At 41.7% G+C, this 21,172-nt stretch overlaps 1 protein-coding gene across 20 annotated transcripts in view; it reads left to right on the top strand.

Annotated features, from left to right (window-relative positions):
• Nucleotides 1–21,172, top strand: part of TRIM9 (tripartite motif containing 9) — an 88,781-nt gene that overhangs the window by 52,460 nt on the left and 15,149 nt on the right. For 13 of the 20 annotated variants that reach the window (XM_054715491.1, XM_054715496.1, XM_054715492.1 and 10 more), the window contains 4 exons: nt 3,945–4,055; nt 4,858–5,011; nt 13,435–13,592; nt 15,061–15,199. In XM_054715491.1, coding sequence (XP_054571466.1) covers nt 3,945–4,055; nt 4,858–5,011; nt 13,435–13,592; nt 15,061–15,199 — 562 coding nt within the window. Of the gene's footprint in view, nt 1–3,944; nt 4,056–4,857; nt 5,012–13,434; nt 13,593–15,060; nt 15,250–21,172 lie in introns of those variants that run through there. The other 7 variants (XM_054715493.1, XM_054715498.1, XM_054715503.1 and 4 more) reach the window with 3 other exon arrangements.

A 21,172-nucleotide genomic window follows, 5' to 3' on the forward strand; every position in this document is an offset into this window, starting at 1 on the left:
TGTGTGTGTGTGTGTGTGTGTGTGTGTGTGTGTGTGTGTGTGTGTTCTGGCAACTTTCTCTTCCTGAGCAATCCGAAAGGCGCGGGGTGCTGGAAAGTGAGCGTGTATAAAGACAGCCTTTTCAGTCTGCTCAGGCCCGCTCTGAGAGCACTGATGGCTTCAGCACATTGAGCAGCTCTGTTCAGAGGCAAGATGGAGCTGAGTGGTGAAGAGCCCAGCCTCCGTGTCAGAGAGAATGGGGTTTGAGGACACCCTTTATCATTTACTGGGTCTCTAACTGTAGGCAAGTGTTACGCCTCCATGTCTTTTTCCTGTGTGTGAAATAAGGCTGAAGTAGTCATCACTTCATCTGACATTGGAAAACATTGAGCACAGTACCCAATACATATTCGCTATTATTATTGATGTTATTAAGGAGAGAGAATGACTGGAAATCTGGTTTCACTCAGCAAACTGAAAAAGGGCTCCTAGAGGCTTACTCTTCATAAACCACCTATATTTATAAAAGCCTAAGCGACTGTTACGACCTGTTGACTGAACGACTGGTCGACTAGTCACTATGACATGCACTGACCACCAGGGGGCAGACAGTCAATGCAGGAGCTGCCCCCTGGTGGTCAGTGCACTCCCACAGACAACCTTCTGTGGCCGGCCCCACTTAGCCCCCATCATCGGCCAGGCTGAGGAACCCCACCCATGCACAAGTTCGTGCACTGGGCCTCTAGTATTTTATAGTGTAGAATTAGCCTACACATGGGTATCACTGTCTCTGAACCTCAGACATTCTTTAGTGGGCTGAGTTTATAATTGATCATCCTACAAAATAGTTCACAAAGTTGGGTGAGCTATTTTTAAAAGCTTTTTTTAAAAAAAGGCTTTGAGACATATGCAGATGTGGCCATATTTTAGGAAAACTGTTTGAAATGTAAATTACAGTTGATACTATTTTGTGATTTGAAAAAAGCACTAGGAGCCAAATATCTATTTTCAGGATGTGATGAACTAAAGCAAATGTCAGAAAGCTACTGGAGAGAAGAAAAGCTTTTGAGCTTTCAAGAAATATTACCAGGTCATATTTGGAACTCCTGGGCAATATCCTCATGACAAACAGATAGACTGGATCCCGGGTTCCCTGTCCTGTCTGCGTGTTTGTTAACATCCTTCCCAGGTCTGCCTTCGCTGAACAAGGCCCTGAGTATTGTCATCTCTGTGTGACCCTCACAGGGAATTTGTGACAACTTACAGTAAAATGTCTCACTAATGAGACCTATGCTTTTCTCAGGAACTTTACAAATGCTATTTTTCATTTGCTAAACCCAAGGAAATATCTGATAATTATTGTTATTTATGTAATAATCAGAATTTGAAATAATTATCTTAAGTGTATTCTATCTCCAATATTTTTTAATGAATTCATATGTTGAATAGTGTGTGATAGGTGTCTTAGTTACCTTTCAACTCCCAGATCCTCTGGAAAAAGAAAGTTATAGTTATTCAAAAATATTCTGGAAAAGTATAATCTTTAATTTCCATATGTGGTTGGTAAACTAACATACCAACAAAATTACTCAGTGAGAATGCCGAGGGATATTGATAAAGCTTACTGTTTTATGGAGCTCTTCATATTTATAAAGGGTCTCCATATCCCAATTGTAATTATCTATAGAATGCTTGATTTTGAATCCTACTGTACTGTTGAATTTTGTTAGAATCATTATTATTATTGTCATCATTATCTTTGTTATTATTTACTATGTATTGCCTGCTATGATCCCATTATGTTTGTTAAAAACTAATTATATGGCCATATCACTGAGTACAAATTTACACTAATGATATTATTGGCTTGTCAAACTACTTACCTCAGCTATTTTACCATTGATTCATCATAGGCAAGAGAGAGAGAGAGATTGGGGAGGGAGGGAGGGAAGAAAGAAGAAAGAGAGGAAGAAAGAAGGAAGGGAAGAAGGAATATCTGCTCAAGTTCACAAAGAATTTTAAAATAATTATATAGCATTTGACTGGCTACAGCCATTACTAGAAAGAAAATGCAACAAATTTAAGCCAGTAATTAGCTCAATCCCAATAAAACTACTACTGGCTAGAAGTTCAGTTAATCTATTACAATGAAGACATTTGGAAAATTAGGCACACTGTAACAACTTCTAACCTTCAGCTGCTCCCATCAGAACTCATTAGGGGCCCAACTCTAATAATTAAGCCACAATTATTATTGATCGCAAGCCTGTTATTAATGGGCAATTCCTTTCGGTTTCATTTGGCAAATTCTGTGGTCCTCTGCTTCCCACCATGTAGGAGCAAAAAGTCACAGAAGGCCTGTATGGTGGCATGTGACAAAAATAAAGATGTTCTTTCTCAAAAAAAAAAAAAAAGTTTCAGTGAATGTAATGATAATATGGGAGATAACATTCAACTCTAGGAAAATAGCAGGAGGGTTCTTTATTGTATTCGGTGAATCTAATGGCCAAGGTGCTTCACCTGTAACTCACAAATGAGTCCGTTCCAAGCATTAATTGGTTATCTTGCTTTAAGACGTGATGGAACACATAGAAACTCCCCGCACTGACCAAAATGACCTGTGAAGAATAAGTTCAAGCATGCATCTTTAAAGTAGTTGTACCTCAAGTAGGAAAAAAAAAAAAAAAAAGAAAGAAAAAGGATTACCTCATACTTAGGGGAATTTGTTTTAAACTGTGATGGGATAGTATACATTATATTTTAAAAGAATTTCTTGAACTAGGAGAAATAGAATGTTAATATTTACTTAGACTAAAAATTCATTAGTGGTATCCCTCCAGATGCTATGATGAGCACACTATGAGAAAAAGTATTTATTAAACAGAAAAAATAAAGAGAGGTGAGATGATTTTATTTTTTTCTCCATCTCCTTTTCAATTGTTTTAGAAAGTATATGTAATAATCTTTAAAGTAAAATAAATTTATAATAACAAATGAAAAGACATTAACTAATTGTTATTTAAACTCCTTTTAGTTATTATCTATAAAATCTGGACTGCTGGATGTTTTTGAGGCTTTTGCAAAGTAGCATGAATATCCGCATGTGAGTGATTTCAATTCCTAGAAAAGTCTTGTTCAACTCTGTGCTTCAGAAACCACCTCGGGATTTGGGTCACTGAGCAGCGGACACACAGGATAAACATCTCTGAAGAAAGAAACTTTTCAGGGCCTGTCTTGCATTTGACACTGGGCAACTTCCCAGAGGCAGAAACTGCCTTTCTAGGTTAAAGCTGACTCACAGCTTGGCAAATAGGACAGCCTTTAAAACTGCTTTCCAAAATGAGCTGATTCTAAGTGGGTTATTCTTAAAACTTAATTCTGCAGCCTTCTCTCTCTGGCTTACTGGTCATTAGCTCATGGTCTTTCAGCAAGTCCCACCTCCACCCCAACTCCACCACCCACCTGAAGAGTCAGACTGAGGAAGGAACTGGGTTCAGATGGTCATGTCTGCTGTTTCGAAGGGACAAGCAGTGGTGGGAGAAGGTGGGGCTACTGTGTTCCAGAGCGGGAGCTGCAGCCGAACCCCAGGTGGCTCAGCTCCTTCACAAACTCTCCGTGACCCCCCACTTCCAGCAGCTCAGGGTCACCTGCTTCCCAGAAGAGGAGAGTAAGGGGGACCCGGGGAAGATGTCCTTTGAGGTACCAAGCTAGCCAGATTCTCATGATTTCAATCTGCAGGCCTTTCTGGTGGGTCCTGTTGTTACAAGTTCCTGTAAGAGCCATTATCCAAGCTGTCCTCTGGGGTCGTTGTCCACAGCAGGCTTTGCCACAAAATAGTCTCATAAATTTAGTTTTGCTCCAGGATGCTCTTGGATTCTGGTTTGAAGCAGCTTTCCACCGTCCCAGTTTGCTTCTTTTCTACTCTCTGCCATTTTTGGACCATTCCGTTCTGTCATCGATCCTAGGTGGTTCGAGATCAGATCTCTCACTGCACAGTGAAACTGCGCCAGACCACGGGTCTCATGGAGTACTGCCTGGAGGTGATAAAGGAAAATGACCCTAGTGGCTTTTTGCAGGTAAGTATCAATTAGTTTCTGCTTCAGATTCTCAGTGTCCCATGAGATTGACTCTACCAAGGCCAGATTCCCACCCGTCCTAAGTATGAAAGGTTTCTATCTTCTTGACACCTCCTACTGTCAATATGTCAGTGATTTCCCCCCCAAAAAAGTGAAGTTTTTCAACTCCTTGGATGTCTCATGATTTCTTCAGTATTAGTTGTTTTAATGAGATGCTATGATTGTCAGTTGAATTTTATTTAACTTTCAATCCCAATGAGTAAGGGACCTTTAATTAAGGAATATGTAGATCACTTGCAAGTCACTTTCTGACAAACTGGCCAAGAATGACAGAGACTAAATATAAGAAATGAAAGTGCTCTCTGCCAAAGAATTTACAGATTATCATAGGCAGCCTCTCTAAACTTCTTGTAAAGCTCATTTCCAAGTCTTGACAGGATACCCAGCCCTCAGGGTTGTTGGTTCTAATAGGATTCATTAGTCACCAAGCATATCACTATTTAATGTTGCTGGCTTTAAGCTGATGGGTCACAAATAGCATAATCATCCATCCAGATTTGTCTATTAGACCAATTAACAGCTACTGACTTTTATATCACCCCCTCTGACTCACAAAAGTGTCCAGATTTGCATGATAAATCATGGGTCACCCTCACCCTAACCGGCTCCTCACCACCTGCACAGAGTCAGGGAGGTGTGAGTCCCAAGGAAGTTGCTGGTGACACTCGGGGATAGTTGAGGGCAGTGTTCTCTGGCCACTGTGGTGGTGTACTTCTTAGGCTGTGGTCTTTGATGTGACTAGATTTCTGACGCCCTCATAAGGAGAGTGCACCTGACTGAGGACCAGTGGGGGAAAGGCACGCTCACTCCCAGGATGACCACAGACTTCGACTTGAGTCTGGACAACAGCCCTCTGCTGCAGTCCATTCACCAGCTGGACTTCGTGCAGATGAAAGGTGGGTGCCGAGTGGAGACTGGTGCTTGAAGCAGGGTCAAGGCAAACAAAAGGCAGCTGCCAGGTTTATAAATCACCTGAGAGGCGGGAAGGTAAACACACACGCCTATGGTTAATGTTACAAAACCCTGAATGGCTCCTTTCTTGTCGTGTAATGGACTCGTACCTTGTAGCTGTGTAACCTACCTCTCAGAACAAACTCGATGCTTGTCAGTTTGAGAATCTTAGGGATTTCAGAGGCTCAGCATCAGAGAATAGCTGGCCAAAAAGAATGAGAGAGAGAGAGAGAGCACATCACAGTACATAAATGTTATCTTATTGCAAAAAGTAACCCAGAAATATTAACAAAAATCAAGCGAGTTCAGAATTGCAATGACTGCTTCCACATGGGTAGATAGTGAGCAAATGGTTAGACATGGATTAGTGGGAAGTTGAGAGGATCAGCGGCTTGCCAGTACTGGTCAGAAAAATTGAGCCTGGATAGAGAAAGAAAACGAAAATTTGAAATAAATGTTAATGTTTTTATTTATGTGATTAAAGGCTATGGTAAGATCTCTGAGATTTAGGTGTGGCTGAGGGAAAGAAGAAATACTTAAAATTATCTTAAGGAAATAAACTCTTTCAAATCAAAATAGAAACTCAAACCAATCATGCAATGATATTTTAATGGCAGAGTAACTAATATCCATTTGAAAAATATTAACTATCAAATAATGTCAAAACCAGGAAATGGACATTGGCACATTGTGTGTGCCTAGTCCTATGCCATTTTGTCAGGTGTGTAGCCATCACTGCAATTGAGGTACAGAACTATTGCAACACCACAGAGATCTCCCTCGGGTTACCCCTTATAGCCAGCCATACCCCTCCCTCCACAACCCCAACCCCTGGCAGTCATGGATCTGTTCTCCATGATTAGTCACTTTCTGATGTTTCTGTAAGAAATTTATTTGCTCTTTGCTTCTCCCAATTTAAGCATCCACATAAGAAATGATTTAAAAGACACATACTTTAAAATTTTTGTTTCCTACAAAAAATCTACATGCTTCCTTTATCAGATAGACAGAATCATATAGCTCTGCAAGGTGTAGGGCCATGTACTGATGGCTCACATCACGCAGTGAAACTTAGCTTCTTAATTGATCTTTACCCTCTTTTATTTTCAGTTTTCTCATTTTGTTGTGCAATATGTATTGCTACGGGACAATGCCCTCATTCATATTGAAGTAGAGTATAGATTGCAAACAAAAATGCTTTGTTGCAGTGACAAGAATGTTTAGCATTTATAGACTGCTTACCAAATCACTCTTCTAAGTGCTTTCCATGGATTAACTCATTTTATTCTCACAGTGCTACTAGGCAGCACAGGAAGACTGAGTTACTTGCCGAGACTCACACAGCTAGTGAGTGCCAGGCCCAGGATTCAAGCCAGGGAACCTGACTCCGGAATCCACATCTGCAACTTCCAGTTTGTACTGTAAAGCTAGTGCCTTACTAAGCGGCTTCTTCGAGGAATAACTAAATTCCTCTCTGAAACTTAAGAAATTTAGTTTTTTGTTGCAGCAACTCTTTCTTGCTGTTTAAATATTCTTCTTTTCCCTGGCTGGTGTTGCTTAGTTGGTTGAGCATTGTCCCATGCACTGAGAGGTCACCGGTTCAATTCCTGGTCAGGACACATGTCTGGGTTGCCGGCTAGATCTCCAGTAGGGGTGTGTAGGAGGCAGATATTTCCCTCTCTCCCTCTCTCTTCCTGTCTCTCTAAAAATAAATAAAAACGTATTTAAAAATAAATAAATATGCCCTAGCCAGTTTGGCTCAGTGGATAGAGCATTGGCCTGCGGACTGAAGGGTCCTGGGTTCGATTCCAGTCAAGGGCACATGCCCAGGTTGCAGGCTCCATCCCTAGTAGGGGGGCATGCAGGAGGCAGCCGATCAATAATCCTCTCTCTCATCAGTGATGTTTCTATCTCTCTCTTCCTCTCCCTTCCTCTCTGAAATCAATAAAAATATATTTTTAAATAAATAGATAAAAATAATTTTTTCTTTAAGACCTATGCAGTGGCCTGTGAAATACAGCTATCTGAGTAGTGGTTAGAGCCCCAGGCAATGCCCCTCCATCAGCATCTCTCTGTACCCAATTCTTTCAAGGAGGTAAAATTGTTCAAAGGTTATGTCACAAGCAGCTCAAAAGAGAAAATAGGTCACAAAAGGACAATGTAAGGGCTTTTGGTGGGAGAGAAAAAATTGAGCCAACCCAGTTCGCCTTGGTGATGGGGCAGGAGAGGAGGGACAGGTGGAGGGTAAAGCCTTCGGACTCTGAAGAGCTTCCATCAGCTGGCAGAGCCACTCCTCCCCCGTTCACTGTCACTCTGAGTCATGTCCTTCTGCCCACCGTGGAGTCCAGGCCACTTGGTAGGATGGTAACCATTGTGTTGGAGTGAACAGGCCCTTCATCTGGTCTGGGAACTTCAGGTTAATGGGCTAGGCCTCACAGGTCACATTCCTAAAGCATCGTCCCTCGGCTGTTCCGGCTGCACCAGAGAGAAGCATGGGCCCAGCTGTGTGTACAGCCCATTATTCTGTGCATACAGCAGAGAGCCAAGCACTCTAAAGGCCAAAACACACACACACCGCAGAAGTTCACCCGGGACAAAATTATGCAGAGCAGTCATGTATAATAGGTGACCTATTATATCACCTATTATATGAAGATGATATAACAGGTCATTGGGTAGGAAGCTGGATTATTCCCTTTTCCTTTTCTTTTTAACACTTCATCTTAATTTAATTTACTTCTGATTGGTGTCCCTCTGCAGATTTCATTTATATGCTTTGTTTTGTGCTCCTGAAGTTTAATTCAGTGAGAGCCATTCCTCTTTAGAACCTGAATAATGTGTATCTGTCAGATGCTTTCGACGGAAGGAAAAAGCCAAAGCTCATGATGCCCTGGAACTTGATTGGCTGTTGTGAAGACTTCTACTGGCCTCTTTGATACCTGTTAACATCTACACGTCTGTATCAGTGTAGCTTTAGACTTTATTTTTTAGTGTATTTGCAGTCATTTAATAAACTGCACTTTCATAGCTTATCAGTAAAAAAAAATAATCTCAAGAAACTGCATCCCAAAATCCATGTATAAATGACCAAAATTTAAGTAGCATTTTAAGGAATCTGACCATTGTGAAACTAACAAGATGTATAAGTCAGTGTTTTTTAATGGTTTCAATTGTCTTTTAACTGTGGATTATAGTAGAAAGTTAAATTATTTTCTAAATTACTTAAAATATACATTTAAAGTTATGACTCAAGCCGACAGCTAAAATTTCTGCTTACTTTTTCTTTTCTTTTCTTTTCTTTTCTTTCTTTTTTTTTTTTTTACTTCTTAAGTCAAAATTTTAGCATCTCTCTGGTTTTGGCATTTCACCTCAGATGCCTTTTTTTTTTTTTTTTCTTGATATGAAAGAAGATAGTTCTGTTGTTGGTTTTTACATGTTTCCATTTAGGCCAGCTGCTATTCAGCAAGAATGCACTGCCTAAAATTATTCTATTAACTAAGGATTTAACTAATCTGCTCTTTCTGATTTCACATCTCTCCCAAGCAATTGAAATTTAAGTGGAGATTGCTGGTACCTGCTTTGTTCAAACATCCCTAAATTTTAATGACATGTTCTCTGGTTGCATTTTGATTAGAAAATTATCTTAGACTCTTTCTATACTATTGGGAGTGGTGTTTGATCTCTCAGACTTTTTTTTAATAAAAAACAATAGATTAAGCTTCGTTTTCTGTTTTTATTAGTTTTTGTGTGTGTGGTTAGTTTTTGTTTGTTTGTTTTGGAGGGGGGTGTAATTTGGGACAGTTGTTTGTTTCTTTAGTTTTTCCTTAATTCTAAGTTGGTATTGTCAACTTTTCCCAGGTCATGGGAAGGAAGTTTTAAGATTCTTTTCCTAATCCATTAAGGACTCTGCTGCTTGGCTCAGCATAGATTTCAGATACCTACGCCCTCCCAGAAAAATATTACCCCAGAATTGTCTAAGTATACAGAGTATCCCAAGAGTCACTAGTCTGGGTGGTGAAGTGAAACACCAGTGTGTTCATTCTGAACCAGATGAAACAGTGACTTAACATTCCATCTAGCCTTTTTAGCACATATACCAACAGCTGCTAATCCCCTAACTGCTCTCTACTCACCTAAGACACATTTAACTTTATTAACTCAGATTGAATGTAAGAGCTCTGAGTATGCACCAAGGTCATGGGCAAAGACAGTGTGACCTTAACAGACTCTCTTATAAATCATGGAGAAAGTGTGCCCAGAGGTTTGGCAGTGATGGAGATGAGCACACACAATTACTTGCATGTAATCTGTTCATGCATGTAATCTGTTCATGCATGTAATCTGTTCATGCATGTAATCTGTTCATGGTTTGGGGGCCTAAAAGGCATGTCCTCAAAACCTGTGTTCATGTTTAGCCTTAACAGTGTAGTAGTGATGGCTTGCCAGAAACAGCTTATTATTCCTCTAAAGTCTAAACTTGCCCTCAGATGCCATTTGTATTGTTCAGCCCCCAGAAAAAGAAGTGAGTTCACAAAGGAACCTTCAGACAAGGTGACTCAGCAAAATTGCATTCCCAACTACCATGGGTTGCGCGGTGAAACATTTCATTAATCCATACCATCAGGTCTTGGGAGGCTTTATCATTCCCATGTAGAAACCAAAAAGAAACTTCCCCTTGGAATTGGGTGTGGGGGCTTCCCTCTAGTGCTCTATTACTAAACAGCCACCTAGAGAGGCAGTAGGATGCAATGTAAGCTTGGCTCTCAATCCCAGCCCTGCCACTGACTAGCCATGCAGCCTTTCTGTTTCAGTTTCCTCCTCTACAAAGTTGAGATAATAACAGTACCAGTTACTGTGGGATTGTTGTGAAAATTCAATGAGTGAACACACGTAAAACTTCACCACACATCCTGCATTCAGTAAGTGCTCAAGGCCACCACCTATCATTATTTTTTCATGTCGATCGTGGGAGGCCCACTTCCCTCCTGCGAGGGTCCTCCTCGTACTCCTGCTGCCTTTCACAGAGGAATTCTGAGTGGCTGTGACTGTTCACTATCTGAAGGATTAGGGGGGAAATATTACATGAATATGAAAAATGTGAGATAGAATTTGAACGAAATGGACTTAAAAAGTTAAAACACTTGAAAACTTTGGTATAAGAAGACACTGTTGCAAAATTTAATTTTGAGCCATTCAGGGAAGGGAAGGCCCCTTCAGGCAAGTTAGTAAGAACAGCTGCCCCTTTCTCTCTAAGGGGAGGCTTTTAGCCTGAAGCTGGATTTTATGAGCTCAAAGAATGCTAAGTTCTAGAATTCTGATCAGATAGGAGAAATTAGTTCTTTAGAAAAAAAAATGATGTCTAGGAATGATCACAAAAGTGTCAAGATTAAGATAGCTATGGTAGCTTCAGTGACAGGAGTTTCAATAAAATAAAACCTTTTTTCTTGTAGTTCAGCGCAGGAACTGCGATGCTATCCATTTTCAAACCACAAAAGGTAAATTAATTTGGAAATACTTTGGATTCTTGTAGACTATTTATTTTATACCCAATACTAAAGTAAAATGGGGCAACATAACACCCACTGTCAAATGTTTTTCTAAAAATGTCAGCCTTAACCCTTTGCACTCGCTTGCTTTTTTCTCGATTCCTTTATTCTAATGCTAACCGTGTCGAGTCACACTTGACATCCGAGTGCAAAAGGTTAATGTTGTCACATTTGCCTTTTATATGCAACTTCACTTTGGGGTAAATCATGAAAAAGGAAAAATAATTCTGAGCACATTGAGAAATAGATTTAGACTAGGCAAATGTCTCTAAGACCCTTCATTTAGTCTCTCTCTCTATTTAGTATCTCTCTCTCTCTCTCTCTCTCTCTCTCTCTCTCTCTCTCTCTCTCTCTCTCTCTCGTTTGCTTATGTGTTTAAACCTGGGACAATGTTAAGATCTGAAAACTAGTGAGTGGTTAGATTTTTTTCTACCCTTTTGGTCTTTTAAAGTATATCCACTGAGGACTTATAAATGATGTTCACATGCTTTAATTATACATGACACTATGTATTTCAATTAACATTTTCATTATACCTATGTCCATATAGGGAAATTTGAGTTTCTTATCAGTCATTACAAGCATTTGTATATTCCGGTTGAAACCATCTTATTGGTTTCTTATTGTGATCTTATTCTTTGATTTTAAAATTGATGACATGTAGACTTTCCTGAAACATGAACAAAGGTAAAATGAGACTGATAGGGGAGATAATGAAATAAAGGGAGTTCTAGGAATTGTTGATTTATGGAAGTTCTAACCAGTATGGCCAGTTAAGATCAAATATCCCGAAGGAGAATCATTTCTTGTCTTTAGAAGCCCTTTGAAGAATGGTTAGCTTGAACTTATCATATTTTACTCCACAGTTAATATACTAAAGTGTATTCCTTTTATATGGAAAATATTTAAATGACAAAGTAAGTTCCTAGCATGTATGATAATCTAAAGTTAACCCTCTAATTACAACTCATAGGTGATACCTGTTTGGGTGTAGATGGTCATTAGAATCGTTAGAGGGCGTTATGTCGTCTCTCTCTTCCTTCCTCCATCTAGTCCTGTAGTCTTTCTATTGAACAAGGTGATAAATGTATCTCCTTTCTCCATGTCCAGATGTTCTGGGATTTCTGGGGCTCCAGATGCCATTGTTCTCTGATAAGTTCCACCTGCACTGTATGCCATTGACACTAGAAACATGATGTCCCTTCCTAAACTGATCACCTCCAATTAACGGGTCATAATTTTAATTTAATTATATTTGCTCTAGTAACTCAGGCATGGTTTCCTTGTAATGTATCACAATCTTTTCTTAAGTATAAGATAATTGACCTGCTTCACCTTCACATCTCTCATGATATATATATATATAGTCACTGCTTTTGTTTTGTAGGTTACCCAGCATAGAACCTGTTTCCTGTATTACTGTTAAATTAACCATCCTCTGGGTTGGGTTGACTGGCAGGGGGAGCAGATTTAATTCAATGCATGACATTCAGAGTCCAGTTTGGGTCCAGCATACCTCCTCCACAATTAGCTTTTGTTCATCTAAATGTCCCTGGATGTGAGCCAAACTGTCATCTCCTATTTTATTTTATTTATTTTTTAAAATATATTTTATTGATTTTTTTACAAAGAGGAAGAGAGAGGGCTAGAGAGTTAGAAACATGGATGAGAGAGAAACATCGATTAGCTGCCTCCTGCACACCCCCTACTGGGAATGTGCCGGCAACCAAGGTACATGCCCTTGACTGGAATTGAATCTGGGACCCTTCAGTCCGCAGGCCGATGCTCTATCCACTGAGCCAAACCAGTCAGGGCTCATCTCCTATTTTAAAGTGCTACAAAAATAAATTCATATTTTGGTGCTGAAAAATAATTGTTAAGCAGTTGGTAAAAACATTGTCCCCAGATATATATATCGAGTTTATATAGGAACTTGGATGATTCATGATTCGTTACCTAACATTTCTATGTCTGAATGTCTGAAATCAGTTTTAAGTAACACAGAAGACTCAGCAAATGGAGACAGGGCTATGTTGTGACTAGTAACACTGTGACAGATTCTCCCAAGGTCACGAGGACACCCTGACCCTCCCTGACAGGCCCTGTCGCTCCCATACTGCTCTCTAGGCTCCCAGTTGATGGTTCTATACCTGCAGAAAGAACGGACTTGAGCTAGTGCTGTATTCAAGGTAAAGCTACCTTGAAAGAATGATGTCAAGTTCCTCAGAAGTTTCAAAACTGAGAAATCACTGTTTGTGTCAACTGATACCAAATTTTCAAAAATACACTGTTTTAGCTACGTATATGCACAAGGCCTCGAATAGAATCACTGGTTTAAAAGAAATGACAGGACCTTAGAAATATAGTGGTTTCAGAGATATTTCTCAGGAATGGGCAATTTCAAGTTTATAAACTTGGGATGTAGGGCTCAGAATAAATGTTATGATAGATTTATCCGCCATGGTATAGGTTAAAAAGGCTTTTATGGGCTGGACTGGAAATTTATCCCCCATGCAAACCATTTCCCTTAGAGGTGGTGTCTTTGATGCTCAAGGGAGTGAGCACAGAGCACTCGTCTCCCCTTGAGTTAAGGGAGGAAGTACCCCCCGGACTTGGCAGAAGGCAGCACAGTGGCTCAGGAAGCAGTCCCACTCCTGGAGGCAGGGAGGGAATCCTGGGCAGGTCCCCTCTGTCCCCCCATCACCCCTGGGGGGCCACATACTTTGTCTAGTCACTTGTTTATCAGAGGAATGTTTATCATTCCAAGACACTGAAATGTTTGCAGTTCAACAGAAGCCAGGGTTACACTAATTTCTGTTTAGCTTCCTCTCCAGTCCCAGCAACCCCCATCCTACAGCTGGAGGAGTGCTGCACCCACAACAACAGCGCCACACTGTCCTGGAAGCAGCCGCCTCTGTCCGCAGTGGCCGCCGAAGGATACATTCTGGAGCTGGATGATGGCAATGGTGGTCAGTTCCGGGTAAGCAGAGAGCCTATTCCTGGTTAACCAAAACCAGTGACTTCCTCAGTGACCCGCCGTGCAGGCTCAGGCCCACTCTCCCTCCTCTCCTGGGGACATGCTATCTGGCAGGGTCTGCCTGCCCTCAACTGAGGCCTGCTTTCTCCTTGTACCATATCAGAGATGAACGAAGGAGTCTCTGAATAGAAATGGTCCTGCCCTCTTCTTCCTCCTCCTCCTCCTCCTCCTCCTCCTCCTCCTCCTCTTCTTCTTCTTCTTCTTTTCTTAATTTCAGAGAGGAAGGAAGAGGAAGGGATGGAGGGAGGGTGAGAAAGAGAGAGAGAGAAACATCAGTGATGAGAGAGAATCATTGATTGGCTGCCTCCTGCACGCCCCTGACTGGGGATCGAGCCTGCAACCCAGGCATGTGCCCTGACCAGGAATCGAACCATGACCTCCTGATTCATAGGTCGACGTTCAACCGCTGAGCCACGTCAGCCGGGCATGGTCCTGCTCTTCTTAGGAGAAAGTCCATGCAGTGCTGTGAGCTCTGGAGGCTGAATGCCTGCATTCAAGTCCAAACTCCACCACCGAGCTGGTGGCTGCCCATTCCTCACCTCGTTGAGCCTTCATGTCCCCAGGTTGTAAAATGGGGATGATAATAATAACATGTACCCCCTGCATTCTTAAGAGTCATTTAGATCATCCATATAAAATCCTTAGCATGCTGCCATCCCAGACTCCAATCTTCTTAGTGTCCCACCAGAGAGTTGACGTTTTAAGGCTGTGCTTTGGACGTGAATTATTTTTACGCATTACATCAGCATAATGTTGCAACGTGTGCAGCTAAAGAGGGAGGCAGATGCCTACCCTATGCTAAACATGCATAAAGCTAGGATTTATTTTAAGCCTTTGAAATGTCGTTCTTTCTCCCTTCCCTGTTTCCTCCCCCTTCATTCTGTACTGTGATGAAAACCTATACTCCTATGGCTTTCAGTGCATAGTCCATGCAACAGTCCTGAAGTCATTGTTGGAGTTATAAACACAGCATGGAGACCACCCTCATGTCTTCAGATCTGTGTTTTACAAATCACGCTGATGGCTAAAGAGCTCAGAGGTATAATACACTGTGTAAATGCTATGCTAATCATAACAAGCATAATGCTATCTATGACACACCATTTTAATTTTTTAAGCCCTCGCTGCTAATGACTCCCATTCATTAAGCTGCCGTGCTGAATACAAGGCACCATGCTAGTCAGTTTGCCCATGTGACCTCATGCAATCCTTACACTAACCTCATAAGCTGAGTATTACTATAACCATTTTCCAGATGAGGAAACGGAGGCTAAAAGAGGTCAGTCGTATGGCCCCAGAGCTCACAGGAGTCAAATCCAGGTCTGAGGCCAAAGCACCTTTTCCCCTAACCACTGGGCAACACTACCCCCTAACGCCTCACGAGGGTTCCCTGTTATTTGTTGGCCCTCAGGAAGTGTACGTCGGCAAGGAGACCATGTGCACCGTGGACGGCCTTCACTTCAACAGCACCTACAACGCTCGCGTCAAGGCCTTCAACAAAACAGGAGTCAGCCAGTACAGCAAGACCCTGGTCCTCCAAACGTCCGAGGGTAAGGCCCTTCAGCAGTATCCCTCAGAGCGAGAGCTGCGGGGCGTCTGAGCCGGAGGTAGCCCCGCCGGCGCCCCGCTCCGCAGTGCTGCCATGACTCGCTCTGCACCCTGGCCCAGGCCGCGGGTCCTCTCCGGCGCCAGAGAGCCCGTGGTGTGTGGATGTGTCCAACCAAAGAGTCCACAGCGGCCGTCCCAATGGCCTGGGCCGTCGGCTTCCTTTGATAACGCTCTAAGGAAGCTGCCGTGGAAGAAGCTGAAACTCGAAGGCCTGACTGTCCCCCCCCCCCCCCCCGCATGTGAGACCCGGGTGTCTGGGCTCTAGGGCGGGCTCCCATGCTCCACCATCCACATCATGTGCCAGTGCTGCCCAGATGCTTCTGAATTGCCTGTGAGTGCTTGCTTGTTCCCGAGGGTGGGCGAGGCTCTTCCCAGCTGCGGGTGTGTCTGACCCACGGTGTTTCCGATGGGTGGGGTGCTGGCGCTGCTCAGAGAGGGCCGGCCGGCCACTCTTGCTCACCCAGCATGGACGGCTTCCATTTCACACCCAAGCCCAGGCCGGCGGCACCAGGACTGAGGCTTCCTAATGGGCGCCAGACAGGACGAGACCAGCAACTCCGCATTACCTTGCCGTTTCGTCTTTGCCAGTCTCTCCACCCCTCTAGGCGTGGTCCGGCTGCCTGGGGCCACCGTATAAAGTCAGTCTCTAGATATGTTGGTCTGTAAATATTTGGGTCCTCAAAGGGAAGCCAGGCAGCTCAGATGGCCAGGCATAACCTCTGAGGCTTTTAACAATTCCATCTTAAAAGCAATTGCAACGCATGAACTCCAGCCTGTGACGAGGTGTTTGTGGTTGGTGCCAAATCATACCTTCTGGGTGTGATTTTTAATCATAGAAGACCCCCACACCACGGGCATTCTGCATAACTTCCCTCTGCAGAACTCATTATGTTGATTTGGGTCAAATTCAAGATGTTAGCAAAAAGAACTAGGGTGGTGTGTTTCCCACACACACACACACACGTACACTTTCCACAAACCTCAGCCCGTGCCACTCGCCCCTAAAATGGTTCACATGGTTAAAAACAAGCACAACTTCAAATCCCACAGCACGGTTGATAGGCCCCTGGCCATGAAAACCATGTGTGGGGCGCAGTCGTAAGTCTGTGAGGGATGCTATTCAAGGAGAAGGATTTCTTCAAGGGAAAATGCCCACGTGGTCTATTTCCGTTTAGGTTGCACTGTAATCATTAAAGGGACGTGACAGCTAGAGTCTCCCTGGGGTGATCATTTTGGCGTCCTCTCTCTGGGATGACCTATCAGCTTGAGAGCAGCTGCCTCTTTTCCCACAGCCCCACGGTAACTGCTAACGCCCTCCGGCAGTTCCTCTTAGATGCAATGCAGAGGGCCCTTCAGGGTGGTGGCCTCGTTTCCATGTGTACAGGACGTGTGACTGAAGCGTGAGGTGCATGCCGTCAGAGCAGGGAGACCATTTGCTACTCATGTCGCTAACCCATGTCATCAGACTTCCTGGGACTCTGCTTCTACCCCTAATACATCGTGGAAATCATACTCTTCTGCTAAAATCAGTTATTAGCTTAGCAGCTTGAGCACTCACGTCTCTCTTTTCATCCTGCAGGAGGAGGTAGTTTGTAGCTTTCACTTAATGTCCATAAGATTGTGGTGTCTAATAAATTACAAAGTTGGAACTGCGATCCTTGGTACCACAGTCACAGAACTGGGGGTCGTTTTCTAAAAGAAACTAACGGAACAAGTCCTCTTCCAACAAAGAAACTGTGCTGTAGAAATAATTTCCTCCATGAATTTTATATATTGTATACAAATATAAGGTATGTATCTAACTACAAAGACAACCTTATCATCGTGTAGATAACCAGTATCCTCTGTTACCGCACAGAAGTGATTTTCTCATGATGAAATAAAGTTCACACACATATGCCTTCTCCATAACTTTGGTTTGTTCTATTTGTTTCTCCCTCATTCTAATTCATTCAAACAGTGAGACAAGATTTAGAAAGCAAGAAAAAATATAATGAATAGTTTATTTTTTTAAAAAAGATTTAATTAATTCTGTAACAATACAGAAAGCCCTATAGAATTAAAAAATTATATCTTCTTTGTTTTTTAGAAATCAGTGAAAAAAAATGCCATTAATGGAGTGTTGATATATTAACTGAGCTTGTGCTTTATTAATATTATTTCCTATAATTCCTGGAAAGGTTTGCTTCAGAGATTTTTTTTTCTTTGCTGCTAATGGGGGTAAAGGGGTGGTTGGTTTTGGCTTTCTAGTATAATAAAATCTTTTGCATTCTTCTTAGCAAGAGTTAACCCCTTCCCAAAGTTCAAAGCAAAAAAGTCTGTATCACAGAATAGAATTCATAGGTGATTGCAAGTCAAACTTGTATTTACATGCATTTTGTCTGAGGTTTAAATCACTTCACTTACACCCTTTAAATGATCACAAAAACTTCTGCTGATCTAAAGGTAACATTAGGGAAGATCAGATGCCCACACTGTTATGAATTCTCATCATTTTTTTCAAAATCAAATGTGTTTGTTTATGTCTCTATTTGTTGGGCAGTGTTTGATAACTACCCACTGTATAGTAGGCTGTGGGTATAGAGTGTCAAGCAGACCTCTCCCTGCTGCCTAGGAAGAGAGACAGGCCTTAAAGAAATAGACACACAAATAGTTGCATATTTGCAAGTTATGATAAACAGGGTGAAAGAGGGGAAAGGGAAGACATAGTTTGTATAGGGAATTGGTCATGAAAGCAATGAAAAATAATTTAATTCAATGGAAATGATAAAGAATGTGTTATTAAAAGAGCAGAGGAAAGGCAAATGTATGTTTGGTTAGTTGCCTGCAAGCAAAATTCTTGGGGATGTACCTAAAACAGCCATACAAATAAGGTCCGTTGTATTCCAAACCAAATTACCCTGACTTAAGAAGAAATCAAACTGTAAACAATTAAGAATGTGAACAAAATTTTAAAATACAGCCCACAACCCTGGTGATATATATATATACATATATGACATTACGTAACAAGGTCTTCTTAATACGTAGAGTTCTGGACTCAGTCTGAGAGACTACTCCTAAAAAAAAACATGAAGCAGAAGAAAGGGAAATTTTCTGTTTATTTTCTTCTATTTCTCCTAAATAGACTATACATTTTCCTATGTCTTTAATCTGAAGAGAAAATGAAATAGACCAAAGGCAATATTCCTGGGGCCACATTCTTTATGCAGACTGTTAACTGGCTGAAAAGAGAAGTTCCCTCTGACAGCCTCAGATCTCAGCGCCAGGGAGTTGCGCCCCCCCCCACCCCCAGCCTTTCAGCAGAGGTGGCACAGTGCTCACCACACCTGCAGGATTAGGACAGGAAGGGTTGCACCACTATGTAATAAATACTCTTTAACACAAATCTTTGTGTGAAAAGGTGATTTTCTTTGGACAACTTCCTAGAAGTGGCATTGTGACCAAGGACTTTTCAGGCCCTTGATCTGTGTTTCCAAATTGCCTTTCAAATAGATTTTATACTAGACATGTATGAACTATTTCATTTTACACTAATTCTACTACTTAGAGTTTCATTTTGACCTACAAGCAGCCTCTCCTAAAAGTAAAAATGTTTCTAAAAGAAGGTTTTTTTGGAAGGTTTTACAAGGGGGTTATATTTTTTTATTATTTTTGTATCTGATTAGCTCTTTTATTTGAATTTTTCAATTTTATTTTTCAAATTTTACATTCAATATTACAAGTTTACATTCAATTTTCAAGTTTACATTCAATATTATTTTGTATTAGATTTAGGTGTACAGCATAGGGTTAGACAATCATATTCTTGGCAAAGTGAGTACCCCAATATTTCCAGTACCCACCTGGAACCATACAGTTATTACAATATTATTGGCTGTATTCCCTATGCTGTACTTTTGTAACTACCAACTTGTACTTAATTCCTTCACATTTTTCACCTAGTTCCCCCAATCCTCCTCCCCTCTAGTAATCATCAGTCTGTTCTCTGTATCTATGAGTCTGTATCTTTTTTTGTTTGTTTTTTTGTTTTTTAAATTCAACAGATAAGTGAATCATATGATATTTGGTCTTTCTCTGACTTATTTCAGCTAGCATTAAAAGAGGGGTTTTTAAATGTATATTTTCATGGGAATAATATTCTGGCTGTTTTACATCTAAGAGCTACATGAAATACATTACAACATATTGCAGGGAAAATGAACATGATCTAAAGGGAAGAGAAGACTTCCCAGAGAAGAGAGAGGGAGAGAGAAATCCAAAGGGAATAACTGTATGTAAGCCTAAAACTTCAAAATCCGCATTAAGGTGACTGTGAAAAGGACATCATTCATTCAAAAGCATTAACTGAGCACCTCGATGTTGTCTGACACTGGGCTGGGACCCAGGACCACAGAGATGCATAAGGCATGCCCCCTGCTCTAGAATGTATGGGTTTTACTCCTCCTCCTTCCTGAACTGCATGGCACCTGACTCAGAGCATCTAAAAACCATGGCACCACCTGACCTATCTAAAACTAAGATATCTACCCTACAATCAGGATAGTCATCTTACACCAAGAAGTAAGCCACTATGATCTCTGATTGGGAAGAAAAGAAAAGTTCAGGCATAGAAGCACCTGTGTTATCCTCACAGCAGAGCCCTGGGCCTCACTCGGTTCTCACTTCCTCTTAGTTTACGCACAGTTCACTGACCTCCCTGACCCAGTTATGAAGAGCACTGAAGCATCACATTAGAGGAGAGAAGGAGGATTTGGAATAGAAGTGAGTTGAGGCTATTGGTAGCATTGAGCAGGAAAGGTAACTAGAAAAACTGAACAGACAAAAAAAAAAAAAAATCAAAAGAGAACCTTCTATGACATATGTTCTGGGTAAGAAGTTACATAATGCATTTTAGAAATATTTCCATCTAACACATTTAAAAGTTAGTATATTATCTGGAATCTTTGGTAATGAAGTATTAGATATACGTCAGAAGGCTTTGTGGTATGGAATCATAATATAAATAAGCCCTCCACCCCCCAAAAACAACAACAACAACAACCTCTGATTCATTTTGTGTCACACTTCTAAGAACCCTCTTCATTGTCCATTAAAATATCCCATGAAAAATGACAGCTACATAGACTTTAGACTATACCTCTGTACCCATTGCTAATGTCTAACCACCCCCCCTCCCCGCTCTCTTGCTGCAACATTCCAGATTTACCCTATGTATTGTTTTCCCATTGCTGCTTTTAATAAGTTGCCACTAGCTTGGCAGTTTAAAACAGCACACATTTAACATCATGCAGTTCCTGAGGTCAGAATCTTAAATGGGCTTCAAGGGAGGTATCAGCAGGGCTGTGTTCCTTCAGGGGGTTCCAGGGGAGAATCCAATCTCTTTCCTTTTGCGGCTTCTGGAAGCCACCTGTATTTCTTGGCTCATGGTTCCTTCCTCCATCTGCAAAGCCGGCAGCATAGCATCTTCCACTCTCTGATTCTGACCACTGTGCTTCCCTTCTGTAAGGACCCTTGCCCTTACCTTGGGCCCACCTGGATAGTTCCGGATAACCTCCCCAGATCAAGATCCTTAACTTAATCACATCTGCCTGCAAAGTCTGTTTTGCCAAGTAAGGTGACACAATCACAGGTTCCCAGGATTGGGATGTGGACATTTTGGGGCACGCCATTATTCTACCTACCACACTATTATTATCATTAATGCACCACTCTACCTATGGGAAGGTGCAGCCTCTGAAAGGTTATGTAACTTGTCAGACCCGGGCCTTTCAGCCTCCGGTGTGCAGCCCAGTGTAGTCTGACATCAGAACAGTGCTATCTGCTCCCCGCTACAGGGAAGGAAAGAGGAGAAAGCAATCCTAAGTCTGACACTAGCACAGCGCTACTTGCTCTCAGCTAAAGGGAAGGCAAGA

The sequence above is a fragment of the Eptesicus fuscus genome, chromosome 5 (assembly GCF_027574615.1).
Source record: "Eptesicus fuscus isolate TK198812 chromosome 5, DD_ASM_mEF_20220401, whole genome shotgun sequence".
In the NCBI taxonomy this organism is placed as follows: Eukaryota; Metazoa; Chordata; class Mammalia; order Chiroptera; family Vespertilionidae; genus Eptesicus; species Eptesicus fuscus.